Raw genomic sequence first — 17,817 nt, forward strand, 5'->3', positions numbered from 1 at the left:
GGCCCAATGAGCGCCGCGCAAGGGGCGGGGCCGAAAGGGAAAGGGGCGGGGACCTCCCGAGTGAAAGAATGCGGGGCCGTGACGTAGGAAGCGGAAAGAGCAGAACTTGTGCGGAGAGGGGGGGGGGAGCGGAGTGGTTTGGCGAAACCATTCGGGACTCATAAAAAGGGGAGTGGACGGAGGCGATGGAACGTCGCCTTCCAGGAAAATGGAACGCGGTTTGGGATTTGCGGACGGTACCATTGAGGGTGGCGCGGGGGGGGGGGAGAAATCAAGACTGCCATTCTGCAAGGGCGCTCGGGCCGTACCATTTCTGTCGGGGAAGGAAGCGGACCGAACTAAACTACTCCATTCATCCATTTGATGGAACCCTTAAGCGCCTCCTAGTGCTGCTTAGGAAAAGCGCAGACGGAATTCCCACCTACGTACTACAAAGACTTGAGACTCGTAGAGTTGGAAGGGGCTCCAAGGGTCAACTAGTCCAACCCCCTGCAATGCAACATGCAATTTACTAATTTCAATTAATACTATTTGTTTCCGCATCATAGATGAACAAGAGAAATGGACTTGGAAGAAAAACACCCACCACCCTTCCCTCAGTGGTCTGAATAACTTACTGCTCTTTCAACTGTATATCAGTCTCATTTGGTTTTCTATCTGGTCATGTGGGCTGCTTATGTTAATATATATAGATTTAAATTAAGATTGTTAATGTGAGCTGACTTATTATTGTTTGGCTATAATAATGTTTTCATATACAGTGGTACCTTGGGTTAAGTACTTAATTCGTTCCGGAGGTCTGTTCTTAACCTGAAACTGTTCTTAACCTGAAGACCACTTTAGCTAATGGGGCCTCCTGCTGCTGCCGCGCCACTGGAGCACGATTTCTATTCTCATCCTGAAGCAAAGTTCTTAACCCGAGGTACTATTTCTGGGTTAGAGGAGTCTGTAACCTGAAGCGCATGTAACCTGAAGTGTATGTAACCCGAGGTACCACTGTACTGGTATAGAACAACGCCATTTGCATCTACGGCAAATGCCTATAGATCAGTGTTTCCCAACCTAGGGCTCCAGCTGTTTTTGAACTACAACTCCCATCATCCCTAGCTAGCAAGACCAGTGGTCAGGGATGATGGGAATTGTAGTTCAAAAACAGCTGGAGGCCCAAGGTTGGGAAACACTGCTAGATAGTATGCAAGTGTTATAAACAAGATGACATTTGTTTATTTAATAAATGCGGTTCAGACCTTCAGCGTAAAAAGCATTCCCAGGCTGACTTCCAAGATGAATCTAAAACAAAGAAACCAAATCCCTATAAAAAACAACAAGAAAACATTTTAATGGGGGAGGCAGGACATCATAAGTGTCATGTCTAGGCCCACTGAAATCAACTGATTTAAGAATGCTTTGCCACTAACAAAGGAACTGACATTCTTTGAAAACTTACATTCTTTCATTAAGTTAATGGTCACTGCTACATTATTCATTGGATTTTTAATGGCTTCCCATGAGTTGTCCTAAAGCCACTTACAATGCAATAAAAAAGTATAAAGAACTGCATATATAAAAACAGGATTTTCAACTAGCTGGAGCTTCCAGGTTAGCCTCAAGAGCCACATCACGTAGAGTATATAGCAGCACATGGACAATATAAGCTTGGCTATCTTGACCCACAAACAGCCATAGCTGTCTTACTAACCAAAGCTGGTAAAAGGCACTCCAATTCCCTGAGGTCACCTGGGCCTCTTGCAAGAGAGATGGATCTAGGAGCACCCACAAACTGCAAACCTCCTCCTTCAGACGGAGGATGACTTCATCTAAAGCAGGCAATTGACTGATTACCTGGACTTAGGAACCATCTACCCACAGGGCCTCTCTGTCTTGTCATTCATTATTCAATGTAAATTTGTTTGTCCCACCACCAAGTCCAGGACTTGTGCAGCCTGTCCTGATTCAATTGTTAGTGTACTGATGACCACTCCCAATAGCTACATATATATGTTAAAATAGCACTGGGGACAGTCTGATATTCTTCAGCATCCCATTGCACAAATGCCTGGGAGCCAAGAGACAATCAATGCCTTTCTTGGAAACTGACCCTAGAGATAGGACCAGAGCCACCACAAAAAAGCTGACTCTACTCACAGCTGATTATAAACCTTGATCGATGCCATGATAAGCTTTGCCATTAATCTTATACCTTTTTATATTTGGTTTTGTAAACTCTGGAACTTCTGCCCAGTGTAGTTTTCTTCTTCTTAGGGACTATGTAAAAATCAGTAATCACAGCTATAATGACTATAGCCATGTATTCGCACTACATTTTAAAGCACAAGGCTTCCCACAAAGAATCCTGGGAAGTGTAGTTTTTACCCTTTCGGAGAGGTGCAGTTTGCAGCACTCTTTTAAAAACTACAGTTCCCAGGATTCCTATCCTGGGGTGGGTAGGAGGGAAAGAGGCTGATGTGCTTTTTGACACTTGATTGGAAGCCGCCCAGAGTGGCTGGGGAAACTTAGCCAGATGGGCGGGGTATAAATAAATAATAATAATTATTATTATTCAAACGCGAGGTGTGTACTTAAACCAAGCAATCCTGCATTCTTAAGTGTATACTGTACAGAGTTGCTGTTTCTTGCTGGACATGTTTCATTCTGGGCATGCACCTGCATTCCTCTCAGTAAAAAGCGCTGCAGGTCTTTCTCGGAGGCAGCTGCCCCCTTCCCACTCTTGGCTAAAATAAGCGGAAAAGAAAACTTGCGCACGTCCTAGAAACTGCACGTCTCCATTTGCTCTCCTGTAGCCTGCGACTAATCTTCCGGGTTTTTTGCTGGGCCGCTCTAGGAGAGGCGCTTCCTGATCTCGATGCCGCAACCCGGGTCTCTCCGGTGCCCTTCTAGGATAGGCGCTTCCTCATCTCTTTGTGGCAACCCGATCTCTCCCGTGCCTTTCTAGGAGAGGCGCTTCCTGATCTCTATGCTGCACCCGGCCTGCGCTCGGGGATCGCTGACGAAAGCATGTGTTCTCTTTCTGGCCCGGAAAGCCCCGGTCGCGTCACCTCCCGCGCAGGCGCAGTGCGGCCCAGGCGGGCATGTGTTGAGCCAAGATTGCGGTAGGAAGAGCCGCAAAGAAAGAGGCGGCGGGCGCCGGAGCGAAGGGAGCAGCCATGCCGAAGGGAGGGAGACAGGCGCAGCAGCCCCAGGAGGAGTGGGTCGGGGACGAAGAAGAGAAGCGCTGCCCCGGAGAGGGCGCTGGAGGTGAGGGCGGAGGCGGGAGGGCTGGGCGGGGAGGAAAGAGGCTAGTCCTCATGAAGTTTGGGAGGAGGACTTTCTAGGGGGAGGGGGGAAGTGGGCATAATATCGGGGGGGGGGGCTAACACACACAATTCCGTGTAAAAGTGTTTGCCATTTAAAACAACCCAAAACAAGCAGCCACCGTTCACACACCTCTGTCCATACACGTGTCTGTCTGCTCAGACGCAAGCTCTGCCGTGGTCAGCGGGTCTCGCATAGTCGTAGGCAGTGCTCCTTTTTTTCTTAAAAAAAAGTTTAGGGGTTACTCTCATTTTCCTACTCATATTGAAATACTGCTCCTCAATGAGGCTAAACTTAGATTCACAAAATGTTTAGTGGTATGCATCTCCCCACAAAAAAAGCACTGGCCGTAGGTGTGTCTGAATGTGTTTGCCAGCATTTAGCACACACACTCCTCCCCCCCCCCCCAGTTGTTCCTGCCTCTTTCCCCTCCTCCAACTGTCTCTTTCCTAATTTGCTGCTTAGGTTTTGTCTAAATGGACAAGGGCCCAGATTTTTTTCCAGTTGCTCTGGGAAGTGCCAGATGCGGCGCTGGTTTCATTGCTATTCTTAGTATTTTTGATGTGCTCCTTGATTTGCTTGTTAAAGGAACATTCAGGTGGCTGGCTAGATAGAGGAGGAATATTGGGGATGAAACTTTGTGGCTTGGACAAGGAACCGGACTAAAAGGCCCCATAACATGTGAGCTTCCATATGTGTCTTCATTTATATAACTAGAGATAATTTGACCACGGAATTCCCTAGGAAAAGAAACAGTGATATAAAAATAAATTTAAAATACTCTAGGTTAAACTGATAAACCCAACCTGTACTAAGTAAATCAAAGTTTCAGCTAATCTTAGCTGCTAATGTATATAAAAACAAGGTGTGTGTATGCTTTTAACAAGTCTTTGATATTTGTGGAGTGCTTAAGTGTTGAGAGAGTCTCGAATCCATGATCTGATCTAGTTGTAATCCTTAGTTTAGTTGTTTTATTATTCCCTGAATTGTAGATGAGGGGGCTGAGAGAGAGTACCGTATTTTTCGTTCTATAAGACGCACCAGACCACAAGACGCACCTAGTTTTTGGAGGAGGAAAACAAGAAAAAAAATATTCTGAATCCCAGAAGCCAGAACAGCAAGAGGGATCGCTGCTCAGTGAAAGCAGCAATCCCTCTTGCTGTTCTGGCTTCTGCCATAGCTGCGCAGCCTGCATTCGCTCCATAAGACGCACACACATTTCCCCTTACTTTTTAGGAGGGAAAAAGTGAGTCTTATAGAGCAAAAAATACGGTAGTTTGCAGAGGTTAGATCTCTACCAGAGACTTCCTTATTAACTACTCAGTCTCTTAGCCGTAGTAATGCTTATTTATTTTGTTTATAAATAGCAAATAAACAAAATAAACTTTCATAAAAATAGCTTTCAGTGACTACTGACCATGATGTCTGTATGTTCTGCTGCCACTTGTGGAAGCAGTATATTTTCCTCCTTCCTGCCAACTCCATAGTTCTTTCCTGCCATGTCCTTTGCTAGAAAAAGGGCAGAGGTTCCGACTGGTTAAAATATGCTAACTGCGCAGAAATATTTTGTTCGGCATTATTTAATGTGGACTTGGGGCTGGGGCAGCATCCTTTTGCTCCTTAGCCTGTATTTTCTTAACTTCCACCAGCAAAAGGAGCTGCCCAACAATTCCCATTAAAGTTTCTCAACCGCTCAACCCATTTTACAGACACCAGTGACAAGGCATTTGGAAGAGGAAGGGTGGGGCATTGGGCTATGATGAAGGGAACCAGGTGAGTCCCAACACATGTTGCTGTAATCCGTGAGTTGCCAATTATATATAGTATAATTATTTTCCTTGTTTGGCTCCTGAGCTTCTAACAAAAAAGCAGAGCTGCAGTTGCGGAAGCTACAGTCGTAAGCAGCGTTAGAAATTCAGATACAGTATATATAATCTAATTGCTAAATGGTCCCTTAAACCTAGGCTGCAGTCGCCACAATGGAATGTCTAGGCACTGATTCCCCCCCCCCCCATGGGAATTATTTTAATTGATTCCATTTCTGTAGCGCTTTATATTTTAAAGAACAAAGCGGTTCACAACTCATTAAAGCATGAAATAAAACATTCAAGAATAAAACTACTTCAAACTTCAAGGAAAATATTTCAACACACACAATTTTTATTAAATGTTCTCAATCACATTTCAAGATATTCACTTAAATAACCTTAAATCAGTGACTACCCTTCTTCTCTTTCCGTGGTTCAATTTGCATACAATACATCCCTGCATATTTTACATGAACTAAACCATTCAGTAATCCAATGTTACATCCATCAAATCTGTTGAATTTAAATTAATGCTACCAGTGTTTTTAAATGAACACAGTTTTCACCCATAAACTCAGTTAACATTTTCCAGTCTTCTTTAAACGTGCGTTCTTCTTGTTCTCTTATTCTACATGTTAGATCTGCAAACTGCGTGTATTCCATCAGCTTTACGTTTGCCATTCTTCTTTGGTTGGGACCTCGCTCATTTTCCATTTTTGGGCTAGCGAAACACGGGACGCCGCCAAGGAAAATATTTCCATTCCTTCTCTAAGTGACATTTCCTTCTGCAGTCCCCAACCTGGTGCCTGGCAGATTTTGAACACTGGTTGTAAGCAGCAGTGCTAGCTGCAGGAGAGTGCTCTGAGAAAAAGGATCTAGCACTAGCATTTCCTATTACTGCATTTCCGCTGCCGGCAGAATGGCCATTGATTTTCCATGTGTATGTAGTCATGGGAAGATCCAGGAGCCCCACAAACAAAGGGCTTAGTAATCCTGTATAGCAGGAGCGGGGACCTCGTGGACCTCCAGATTTCTCCATCTTCCTTTTTTTAAAAAAAATAAATTTTTATTAGGATTTTCTCATTTATTTTTTTTTTTAAGACAAACACACAATACACAAACATACATGTCAACACTACACACAAAAAACAGATATAATTTTAAAACCTTATTTTCTTAACCACTTTCCCGGACTTCCCCCACCTCCCCTTCTTGCATCCCCATTCCAAAGTTTAGCCCAGCAAGTTCTTTATACCCCAATTAAACCCTTGTTAATATTTTACTTAATTCATCTTAATTAGCCAATTTCAAACTTCTAAGTTTCATTTTAATACTCAACCTTAACCCCTTTTTCTAAGGTCGATCCACCTTCCCTTTCACGAAATTCCCAATTAATAAAAAAATTACAAAAAATCTTAACAAATAAAAAACATATAATTATAACCCTTTAGATTCTAAAGTTCTTTCCCCCCCTTCCCCCGGTTTCGATCCCCCAAAATTGTCCTTCAACCTATCAGTTCTCAGCCTGGATCTATCACGTCCAAGGCCCTTAAATCTCTCTCAGTCCCTTTCAGCCGGTTTTGTTGACAGTCCTTTATGTTGAACATCAGATCTCAGAGCATCTTTGACCCAATAGGGTCTGTATTTTTTCCAACCAGTCACCCATATTTAAGGAAAGAGTCCGGATCCTGCTTCTTGTTCTTTCTCAGCTCAAATTTCCCAAATGTCCCAAAGTTTCCAGTCTTCGCCTTGATCAAATTTGTAATCCATAAGTCTTCCGGACTCCCCATAGGGAGAGATCCCCAATCCTCACTCTCCATTTCAAGCCAAATTTCTGACTTCCAAATTTTATCTTCTTTGTGTACTAGCTTAACAGGCCTCTGGTTGTTCTTTTTCAGTTGCATCATTTCTGCTCCTCCTTCACATTCCTCCGAAACAGCACATATGTCTTGCTTTCCAGCTGTAGATTCTTCTTGAGTCGAGTCCACTACTTCAGCAGAAGTGTTTATTTTAGAGCTCAAAGATATGAGATTCATAGACATAACATCACTCTGCTCTTGCAGTGTTCCCAGGAACTCAAACACCCTGTCCAGCTCTGCTTGTAATTTTCCATCTGCAGCCATTGTAATGTCCCAAGTCCCCTCTAGAGGGATTTTGGTTACTAAGTGTTCTTTCTCCAACAATCAGGTTATTTTGTTGTTATTACCTCTCTAATTTTAAAAGCTTACAGTCCAATATAACAAAAGTAACCGACACAAGTAGCAAAAACAGAATTTCCTGACTTTGACAGCTCAGTTGACAGCTGTCAAACTCTGTAGATATCTTCACAGGCTCCCTCACGGGTCGCTCCCGGATCCAGGGGGGGGGGGTTTACACTTCACTCTAACAATCGGTTCTAATCCTCCAGTAATAAACTTATTGATCCAAGTCGTGAAATTAAAAGTTTTATCCCGAAGAGAAAAAGACAGTCTCTCGATCTTAGTTTTTTAACCCTTGCTTTAAGATGTCTGCAAGGGGGGGGAGGCGGACTTCCTTTTGGCACTTCCCCCGGTCGTAGCGAATTCAAAGTAATTTTTTAATTCCAAATTCCGTATTACTCACGGGTTGTCACTTTTGGAGTCTGAATAATCAAGGAAAGAAGTCAGCGCTCTCCAGTTATGGCTTGCGGCTTCACTCCATGGAAGAAGCGGTCTACTCACAGCACCACGCCGCTCTCCGCCACCCGCTCCGAAGCCTTGAAAAAAAAGCTTCTTTGCAGGTCGGAGGGGGCGCAAATGGTGCCGCCGAGTCACCAAGTCCACAGGCATCCGCGCCTGTGGTTTCTGAGGGTCCCCGCGTCACCGCCGCAGCAGGACCCCTCTTCCACTGAGCTGATTCCCTCCGGAGCTCGGAGGGAATCCGCCATTTGCTGTTCGCGCTAACCCGGAAGTCCAGATTTCTCCATCTTCCCTAAGGATTCACCATGATGGTTGGGCATTGAAGTCCATCAACCACCTGCAGATTGCCAGTTCTAACATATGAACTGGGGATATGGGACAAGGGAGAGAGGCCATTTTCAATTGGCTGTGCAGGAAGCTGGCTGGAGTGAAAGAGGCAGGAGAGGCTCGACTAAGTTGGGGTGTGGGCAGAGTGAGATGCATGAGCTTGACAAGCCAGGGTAATTGGAGCTGGGAGGAAAAGGTTGCTGGGCTTGGAAGAAGCCTAGCAGGCTTAGTCTGCTGTGAAATGGGATGTGTCATAATTGAAAGAAGAAAACTATGCTACCTGTTCACAGCTAGTCGTAGTTCAGGGGTAGAGTATATGACTACACCCAAAAGGTCCTGGTGTCTCCAGGTAGGACTGGAATAGACTTTTTTTCTTAGCTTTATGACTTTATTTTAAGCTAATGTGAACCTCTAATAGATCAGACATCATGGTAAGAAATAGATGCCAGGTGAAAACATTCCTCTTCAACCTTTGGCTGATTAATATCCCACAGCCTTTTAAATGTGTTTGTTGCTTCTATTTTAATTATTTATTTGTGCTTTTATCTTGTATATTTATCTTGTGAGATCTTTTGATGAGGGGTGGTGTAATTTTGTTTTTTTAAAAATAATACTAACAATAATAATAGTTAATATGGAATGTATTTTCCTGGGGAAGCATGTTTCCCCTGGCCAATATCTGGAAACAAATTGAGGCATTCTTATTTTGCCAGGCATTCTGAAATTGCAATTGAGATGATTTACTATTGTTCTTAGGCTAATGCTTTTATATTTTCAATTTGCTTTCCTCCCTCTCTATATGAATCCATATATACCCACGTATATGTATTTGTCTAACCTGCAGCACCTTGTGTAATTGCACTATGTTGTAATTCAGCTTTCTTTTATTTCTGATACTTTCCCCCTGCCTTTCTTTAAAATCCTCAGTTTATCAGGGTGAAGTACGTGCTTCTCTCCCCGTTCCCTGTTTTCTCCCCATAACAGCCCAGTAGGTCATGTTGAAAAAGAGTGACTTAACCCAAGATCACTTGGTGAGCTTTGTGGCTGGGTTGGGGATTTGAGCCCAGTTCTTCCCATTCCTAGTTCAACTGAGAGATGACCAACATGCTGCCCTTCAGATGTTGCTGCACTACAACTCCCATGAGCCTCAGCTGGCATAGCCTATTGGTCAAGGATGATGCAAATGCAGCAACATGTAGAGAGCAGCATCTTGACTGCCTCTGCTCCACTCTGACTTTCAATCATAAATAGTGGACTTGAGTGTGGAATATGGTGTGTGCTTTCGTGTGCCCGAACACTTCTCGGTTCCTGGTCTCAGTGTGGGGGGGGGGGAGACAGATATATATATATATATATACTTTTTTCCGTGGTTGAAGACGAATACTCTTGGATTTGTATCTCAAATACCTCCCAATTCTTTCTTTCAGACAAAGTGGTAAAGAAGGGGAAGAAGGATAAAAAGACCAAAAAGTCGGTAAGCCTCGTCCTCTGTTGACATCACCCACGAATCTGGACACTCTCTGTAGTTCTGTTGACCTTCATGAGAACTTTGCCACCTTCCACAAATGCTCCGTTTCCTCCTCCAAACACTTCAGCATTTTGGGGACTGTGCACTGGTGGTTGTTAACTGCACCTCTAGCACTTCTTGATGTCCCAGAATGCTTTGCTACCCCTTTCCTGTTTATCCACCTCCATAATTCAGCTGAGAGGTAGTAGCTCCATTTATATGTAAAGCCAATCCAATAATTGGTGGGTTGTTTAATATTTTTGGCTTACTGAGGATTTATTTTTGGTTTTTGGAGGGGATGGAGAAGCCTTTTGCCCTCCTTCCAGTAGGGGGTAGTGGTTCGGAGGGAGGGGGCTACGACCTCCCTGCCACTATCCTAAACTTTCCCCCTTCTGTCTCCCAAGTTCTTTGAGGAACTGGCTGTGGAGGAGAAACATGCCAGTGAGGAGCAAGCAGTTGAGAAAGAGCAGCAGCAGCAACAACAACAACAACAGGTAAGTGACTTTGGAACCAGGAGTGCCAAGCAGGATCACAGAATCGTAGAATCATAGAATGGTAAAGTTGGAAGGGACCACGAGGGTCATCCAGCCCAACCCCCTGCAATGCAGAAATCATTTGCCCAGTGTGGGGCTTGAACCCATGAACCTGGGAGGAATATATATTGTGGGTCTTGTCACCAGAGGGCATGCTAGTTGGCCACATTGGGCAGCACTGGATTTAGGGTAGTGTGGGCCATTTCTCCATACAGGATGCCAAGCTGAGGGAACACAAAATAATAATAATAATAATAATAATAATAATAATAATAATAATAATAATTATTATTATTATTATTATTATTATTATTATTATTATTATTATTATTATTATTCTTCAGGTACCTACTCAGAAGATCCATTAAAAAGCAAATGTATCAAAATGAATTATTCTTAAAGCAAGAAATATTGGGCTGGGAGGGCACCAAATTTTGCCCTGGTTCAGGGCGCCATATTACCAAAGTTCACCTCTGCAATGGGGCTGAGGATGTCACAGTGCCACGGGGAGATAATTTGCTAAGAAAGGCAGGTTGACCCACCCTCCTCATGTTTGTTTGCTCGTTTCCCTGTCTGTTTTCATGGCTGCAGCAGCCCCAGCAAAAGAAGCGACGAGACAAGAAAAAAGACAGAAAGAAAAAAGAGGCGGAAGACGATGACGACGAGAACCAGCTGATTGAGCGGCTGAAGAATCTGTCGGCCCAAGCCAGTGATGAGGAAGAGGAAGGTTGGAGGCTGCGATCTTGGGGGGGGGGGAGATTTTCTACATTGGGGCTGAGGAACCTGTCCAACCCCCTAGACCAGAGGCAGGGAGCTGGTGCCCCCTCCCCATCCCGATGTTGCTGAACGAAAACTCCCATGGCCAAGGCTGATGGGAGTTGCAGTCAACATTGGGAAGGCCCATGTTCCCCACTCCTGCTCTGGGAATTTGCTGGGGACTATAGCTCCCATCAGCCCTGACCCTTTGGCTATGCTGCCTGGAGCTGCTGGGAGTTGTGGTCCAACAGCCATCTGGAAAGCCACAAGCTGCTCACCCTTCGCTCTGTGTGAGTTCCAAGGCATTTCTTCCCATTGGTCCTTAGGACGGGGGTTGGGGACCTTCTTTTCCTCAGGGGTTATCGGTTGAAAGGTGCATGTAGGTGGTGGGTGGAAATGGAGCTTGTGGTGGCTAGTGGGCAGGGCCACTCCTTCTCTCACCTTCTCTTTCTGCCACCTCCCCTAATAATAATAATAAATAATAATAATTTATACCCCGCCAATCTGGCTGGGTTTCTCCAGCCACTCTGGGCGGCTTCCAACAGAATATTAAAATACAATAATCTATTAAACATTAAAAGCTTCCATAAACAGGGCTGCCTTCAAATGTCTTCTAAAAGTCTGGTAGTTGTTTATCTCTTTGACATCTGGTGGGAGGGCGTTCCACAGGGCGGGTGCCACCACCGAGAAGGCCCTCTGCCTGGTTCCCTGTAACTTGGCTTCTCGCAGCGAGGGAACTGCCAGAAGGCACTCGGCACTAGACCTCAGTGTGTGGGCAGAACGATGGGGGTGGAGACGCTCCTTCAGGCATACTGGACCGAGGCTGTTTAGGGCTTTAAAGGTCAGCACCAACACTTTGAATTGTGCTCGGAAACGTGAAACCTGAATTGTGCTCATAAAAACAGGCTTCTTCCCAGATGCCCAAAGTATTGGTTGGGGTGGGTTCCCCTCCCCTTTCCTTCATCCATTTTTGCTTTTCTTCTTCCTTTCTTCTGGCCCTTCCTCCACCTATGTGAAATGAGCCAAGGGCCAAATCATATTGGACATAGGGGCCCCCCTGCATTAGTGTTCCCGGCCTCACGGAACAGGTTTATGTCAGAGACGGGGAACCTGTGGCCCACCCAATGTTGCCAGGGACTACAACACCTATCATCCCTGACCATTGGCCATGCTAGCTGGACCTGATGGGAGCATTGCTACCATCTGCAGAACCGCAGCTTCCCCACCACTGATTTATATCTAGGCTAGCAGTTCAAGGAGATCTGTGTTAGCAGTGGTGTTGCCTTCATTAGCAGAGGCTATGCGCTGCTGGTTGTAAACAGAGTGTGAGGCTTATTTCGTGGCTTACCTGTGAGCTTTCCTCCGCATCTGGCTAGTCAGAGACAGAGATCTGGGCTGAATAAGCTCCTTGGAACCCAAGAAGAACCTGCAGGATCAGCCCAACGACCCACCTCGCCCCAACGTCCTGTTCTTGCCCTGCAGATATTCACTGTTTTTTGTTTCCTTTCCAGTGCCTCTCCCCATCAGCAAAGCTGGCAAGAAAAAGAAGGTGGGTTTCTGGGCATTTTGACGTTTCCTTTGGTTAGGGAAGGGTGGGACAAATAATAATAATAATGCCCTGGGGCGTCCGCAGCAGGTTGAGGGGATACTGTCAACTTCAGGCCCATGGATGAGACTAACAAAGCCAGTGTGGTGTAGTGGTTAAGAGTGGTGGACTCATAATCTGGTGAACCAGTATCCGATTCCCCGCTCCTCCACATGCAGCTGCTGGGTGACCTTGGGCCAGTCACACTTCTCTGAAGTCTCTCAGCCCCACTCATCCCACAGAGTGTTTGTTGTGGGGGAGGAAGGGAAAGGAGAATGTTAGCCACTTTGAGACTCCTTAGGGTAGTGATAAAGTGGGATATCAAATCCAAACTACTCCTCCTCCTCCTCCTCTTCTTCTTCTTCTTTGTGCGCAATGGACTCCCTTTCTGTGGCCAGACCATTGCACGGTAAAATTTGGAGCGCCACCAGCAAATCCCCCAGGAGAAGCTGCCTTTCACTTTTGGGGACCAAGCAAAGGGGAGCTTGTTACACGGTACATGTCTCTGCAGTTTCTTCACTGCCGCTTGCTTTCTCTCTTTAGGGGGGAAATGTCTTTGCCGCCTTGAGCCAGGATCAGAGTGATGAGGAAGACGACGATGAAGAGGAACCGCCGAAACCAACCAGACCTGACAAGAATAAGATCAACAAGGTTAGCCTCCCTCTGGATCCGGCAGGAAGTGATTGGGATCAAGATGGGAATTTGTAGAGTACCGTATTTTTTGCTCGATAACACGCACCCGACCATAACACGCATGTAGTTTTTAGAGGAGGAAAACAAGAAAAAAAATATTCTAAACGAAACAGTGGCTGTATGATTTTTGTGGTTCATGCTGTGGCCACAGACGTGTGATCTGACGGTGAGTTTGGGGTAGCCCAATGCAAAAATCCTGAGGATCCATGTGGATCCATGTTTGTAACCATGTTTTTGCACCACTGCAGCCCCAGGTAACAGTGGGTGCGTGATTTTTTTGGTGCAAACTGTAGCCATGGACATGCTATGTGATTTGATGGTGAATTTGGGGTGACCCAGTGCAAAAATCCTGAGGATCCATGTGGATCTGTGCTTTGTAACCACGTTTTAAGTGGGGAGGGAAGGAAAAGGACTCAAGGGACAAGGAGCACGCGTGGAGCAGGCTCTGCTTCTCTCCCCCCCCCCCCTTAGCGAGCTGAAAAACTTTGCTGGAGGGACAGAGAGCCTGCTTGCTTTAAAGGAGCCTACCGGACAGGAGCCGCTTACACGAGTGTAAGCGGCTCCTCTCCCCTCTCGCTTTGCTCCTTTAAAGCAAGCAGGTTCTGCTTCTCTCCCTCCTTAGTGAGCTGAAAAACTTTGCTGGAGGGACAGAGAGCCTTGTAGCTTTAAAGGAGCCTACCGGACAGGAGCCGCTTACACTCGTGTAAGCGGCTCCTCTCCCCTCTCGCTTTGCTCCTTTAAAGAAGCAGGCACTCTGTCCCTCTCTCCTCCCCATTCAGCGGCTCTTCTCCCGCTGGAAACCACGGAGGAGGGAAGCATTCGCTCCGTAACACGCACAGACATTTCCCCTTACTTTCTAGGAGGAAAAAAACGTGTGTTATGGAGCGAAAACTACGGTATTAGGTAGACCAGGACACAGTGTCAGAAGAGGGATTTTGTACGCCTCTTCACTTGTGTATTTGGGCTCTGCAGCATATGAGCAGAATGCAAAACATTTACTCCCATTAAAAAGAAGTTGCTTTTGGCCGCTATGTCTGCAGATAGAAGGGTTTTAAACACTTCGGAAAAGCCTGGTCAAATGAAGGTTGAGATGCAGGGTTACTCAGGGCTCTTGGTGGTTTGGAGGTGGGTCTTCAGTATTCTGTGTGGTTCCTTCTGCCTTCCTCATATAAGCAGAAGGGTAAATTTATGCAGAGCCAAGGACATACAGAACATAGGGATTTTCCAGTATGCAGACAGCCAGAGAACGACTGTCAGCAGGACTATACTGAAGTTCTCAAATTCTTTGGCACTGGTCTTCAAACCCTTTGGCAATCAGCCTTCCCAGCACTGGGAAAAGGTCTCAGACTCCTAAGCACAGGAGCTGCAGATAGATAACTAAGTGATCAGACTGCTGGGGTTTTTCTAGCCCTGCAGGACAGTCCTCTCTCCTGTATGCATTTGCTCTTGGGAGGTTGCAGTGTGGCAAAGTGCAAAACCAGAGTCAACAGGGATGCTTTCTGGCCTTTTCCCTAGTGCAGATAAACAACCCATCTCTGCTTCTTTAGGCTGCTTCAGATGATGAAAAGGAGAAGAAACCAGGCCAGAAGGGGCCAAAAGCCAAGCAGAAGGTCAGTCTGGGCTGCACTAGGCGAGCCAAAATAGAGGGCTGGAAGAAGCACGTGTCCACTGGGGTGGGGGACTGTATCCAGCCACAATCCAGAACTGGCCAACCTGTCTCCTGACGGCATATAATGTCAGGTGATTCAGGATCAAAGGGAAGAATTGGCAAAGCGTTCCCCAAGTCTTCCTTCGCAGCTCTGGCTGCAAAGATTCCTGCTGAAAGCAGGGCTTACACTGCATGCCAAATTTGGACTCAAATTTGAACTCTGTGAAGGCAAGTCCTGCTTCTTGCAGGGGTTGGCTGCACTTGGGAGTGCCAGCTGGTAGCTTCTGAGTGGAGCTGATCCTAACAACAACAACAACAACAGCTAAGGGATGCGGGTAGCGCTGTGGTCTAAACCACAGAGCCTCGGACTTGCCGATCAGAAGGTCTGTGGTTCGAATCCCCGCAACTGGGTGAGCTCCTGTTGCTTGGTCCCTGCTCCTGCCAACCTAGCAATTTGAAAGCACATCAAAGTGCAAGTAGACAAATAGGAACCGCTTTGGTGGGAAGGTAAACGTGTGCTGCTTTGGTTTCGCCAGAAGCAGCTTAGTCATGCTGGCCACAATCCGGAAAAACTGTCTGCGGACAAATGCCAGCTCCCTCGGTCAGTAAAGCGAGATGAGTGCCACAACCCCAGACTCTTTTGCGACTGGACTTAATTGTCAGGGGTCCTTTACCTTTTTAATAACTGCTACTACTATTATTATTTATACCCCACCCATCTGGCTGGGTTTCTGGCTTCCAACAAATATTAAAAATACAATAAAACGAAGTGAGGTGCCAAATTTGAAAAGCACTGAATGCAAGCCCCTCTTGCAGAGAAAAGCTACTTGGGGGAGCACACTTTAAAGTCCCCAGTTGTTGCTTTCCTGACATGGCTTTACCTGCTGCACCCCTGACATCATATCAAACCAGGTGTGGGCAGGTGAGTATCGGGGTGGACTGGACTGTACCACATAGACCATTGGTCTGGCTCTGTGTAGAAGTGGGTCAGTAAATCATATTTTAGCAGCAGCTGTCAAACTCCTGCCTATATCATTAACGTCTCCTATGTTTTAAAAAGAGGGAACCCTCGATAACCACGGAGGGTGCCTCTCTTTTCAGGTTTAAACCAGTGCTTCCATTCCTCCTGGGATCACCCTCTTGATCTTGTCCTGTGAGGGGTTGCAAACAGGATATGTAGGAGGAAGTGGTCCCTTAAAAAGGTTGGGACCAAATTGTTTGGGCAGTGCATGCTTCCAGGTGGCGCTGTTGTGGGAAAGAGTTCGGGTTCACATCTGATTGGTTAAAAAACACCCCCAAAAAACCTTTCTTACCTGGAAGCTCTTGTTAGTTTCTGTTTGGCACTGTGCAGTGCTTTGGAGTCACAAGACTCTGTTTACATTCCAGAGACATTCCAGGCTGTTGGAAGTCTCACGGAAGACAGGAGACAGGTGTTATGTTACTGGTTTCCTGTTCCTTTGTTTTCTAGTTGCTCTCTGCTCTCACAGAGAGAGGATGATTTCTTTTCTGTCTGCGTAGCTTAGAAAATAAAGCATAGCGATGTAGCCATAAACCTCATCACTTCCGCGTGCTGTTTTGATTCTCTGCTGAATGGGAATGTGCCTGAGCCTCATCAAAGGCTCAGGTCGTTAATCACGTCGGAGGGCAATTCCGGAAGATGAGCTTTATCAGCTCGGTTGCACAGAGATTCCGACAGCTCTTCCCCTTAAAAGCCTCACCATTGGAGTTCTCTGTTGCTACACAAGGGTGAAGAAAATGCACTCTGCACTGGCTCAGGGGCACTTCTGTTCTTAATACGTATGTTCTAGGGATGGAATACTGGCATTGGAACCAGATGCCCAGGATTCATGTCTTCAAAAACCAAACCGGGCAGTTAGGGATGCCTTTGGTACCGCACCAATATTTGCTTCCAGCTTTTCCTGGAAACCTCAACAGGAAGGAGATTCCACAGAGCCCTCCTTATATTTCTTATATTCCTCCACTGGGAGTTAGAAAATGCAACAAATATAATAGTTGGGATAAGAACAATGCAGTATTGCTCTCCAGGATGTATCATAGGCTGGAATTAATTGTGTTCACGGGCTTTGCTAATTCTTTATGATTGTAACTATTATGCTGTAACACACGTAACTTAATTTTTAAAATAATAATGCAAATCCTCAATGGCTGGACCACTCTAGATAGGTGGGCTTCCCTGTGCTAATTTGCACTGGTCGTGGTAGGAAATAATAATCAGAATTTCTTGTCTTTTATTTCCCAGGAAGAGGAGGAAGACACAAAGAGGAAGAGTAGGAAAAATGACAAGAACAAAGGAAAACAGGAGGTTTGGTGTTTCATCGTTGATAATGAAGACAGCGTTTTTTAACCTTTAAATCGAAACATTAAATTAATGTTTTAGTTGCTAGCATTCTTCTTAAATTATTTATTTGTAAATTTGTATCCTACTTTTGAGCATAAAACGTTCCTGGAATGGCCTGAGCAGTCCAAGCTGTTCAAATTGCCTTATGAACCTTTTTATTTCTGTCTTCCACCACCCTTGCGCTATAAAGCAGCTTGATATTATTCCCATTTTACAGATAGGCAATTGAGGCTGGGGCTTGGGAGAGGCTCTATCTTTGAAACTGTATATTTGATGCCAAAATATGCCCTTGGGACTACGTGGACCATTTTGAAAACCCATATGCTCTCCCAGGTTTTGTTTTTTTGTTTTTTTTTTCTTTTTCTTTTATTAACTGTGCAGATCACGCTAAAATATATAATTTCAATAATTTTATTTTAATTGCAGGGCATGAGTAAAAAAGGAAAATGAATTGGAGCATTTCAGAAGGATTTGGGCTTGCAGAGTAAAAAGCATTTGCATACAGCATGGCAAATTGTAGATAGTTGATCAGGGATAGTGGGCAGTCAGTAGATGCCCTGGAGACAAAACATAATTTCCCAGTTGTCACCTGGGAGAGACTGGAAACAATCCAGTGCCTTAGAGGAACAGAA

At 45.4% G+C, this 17,817-nt stretch overlaps 1 protein-coding gene across 3 annotated transcripts in view; it reads left to right on the forward strand.

The window, feature by feature from the left end:
* The first annotated feature begins 3,017 nt into the window (after window positions 1-3,017).
* Window positions 3,018-17,817, forward strand: part of ABCF1 (ATP binding cassette subfamily F member 1) — a 48,244-nt gene continuing 33,444 nt past the window's right edge. The window contains exons 1-8 of one of the 3 annotated variants that reach the window (XM_081181936.1): window positions 3,018-3,255; window positions 9,532-9,578; window positions 10,016-10,105; window positions 10,736-10,871; window positions 12,412-12,449; window positions 13,029-13,136; window positions 14,726-14,788; window positions 17,087-17,149. In XM_081181936.1, coding sequence (XP_081038062.1) covers window positions 3,165-3,255; window positions 9,532-9,578; window positions 10,016-10,105; window positions 10,736-10,871; window positions 12,412-12,449; window positions 13,029-13,136; window positions 14,726-14,788; window positions 17,087-17,149 — 636 coding nt within the window. In that variant the 5' untranslated portion in view covers window positions 3,018-3,164. Of the gene's footprint in view, window positions 3,256-9,531; window positions 9,579-10,015; window positions 10,106-10,732; window positions 10,872-12,411; window positions 12,450-13,028; window positions 13,137-14,725; window positions 14,789-17,086; window positions 17,150-17,817 lie in introns of all 3 variants that reach the window. The other 2 variants (XM_081181937.1, XM_081181938.1) reach the window with 2 other exon arrangements.

This window comes from Podarcis bocagei, assembly GCF_964188305.1.
Source record: "Podarcis bocagei genome assembly, chromosome: 2".
In the NCBI taxonomy this organism is placed as follows: domain Eukaryota; kingdom Metazoa; phylum Chordata; class Lepidosauria; order Squamata; family Lacertidae; genus Podarcis; species Podarcis bocagei.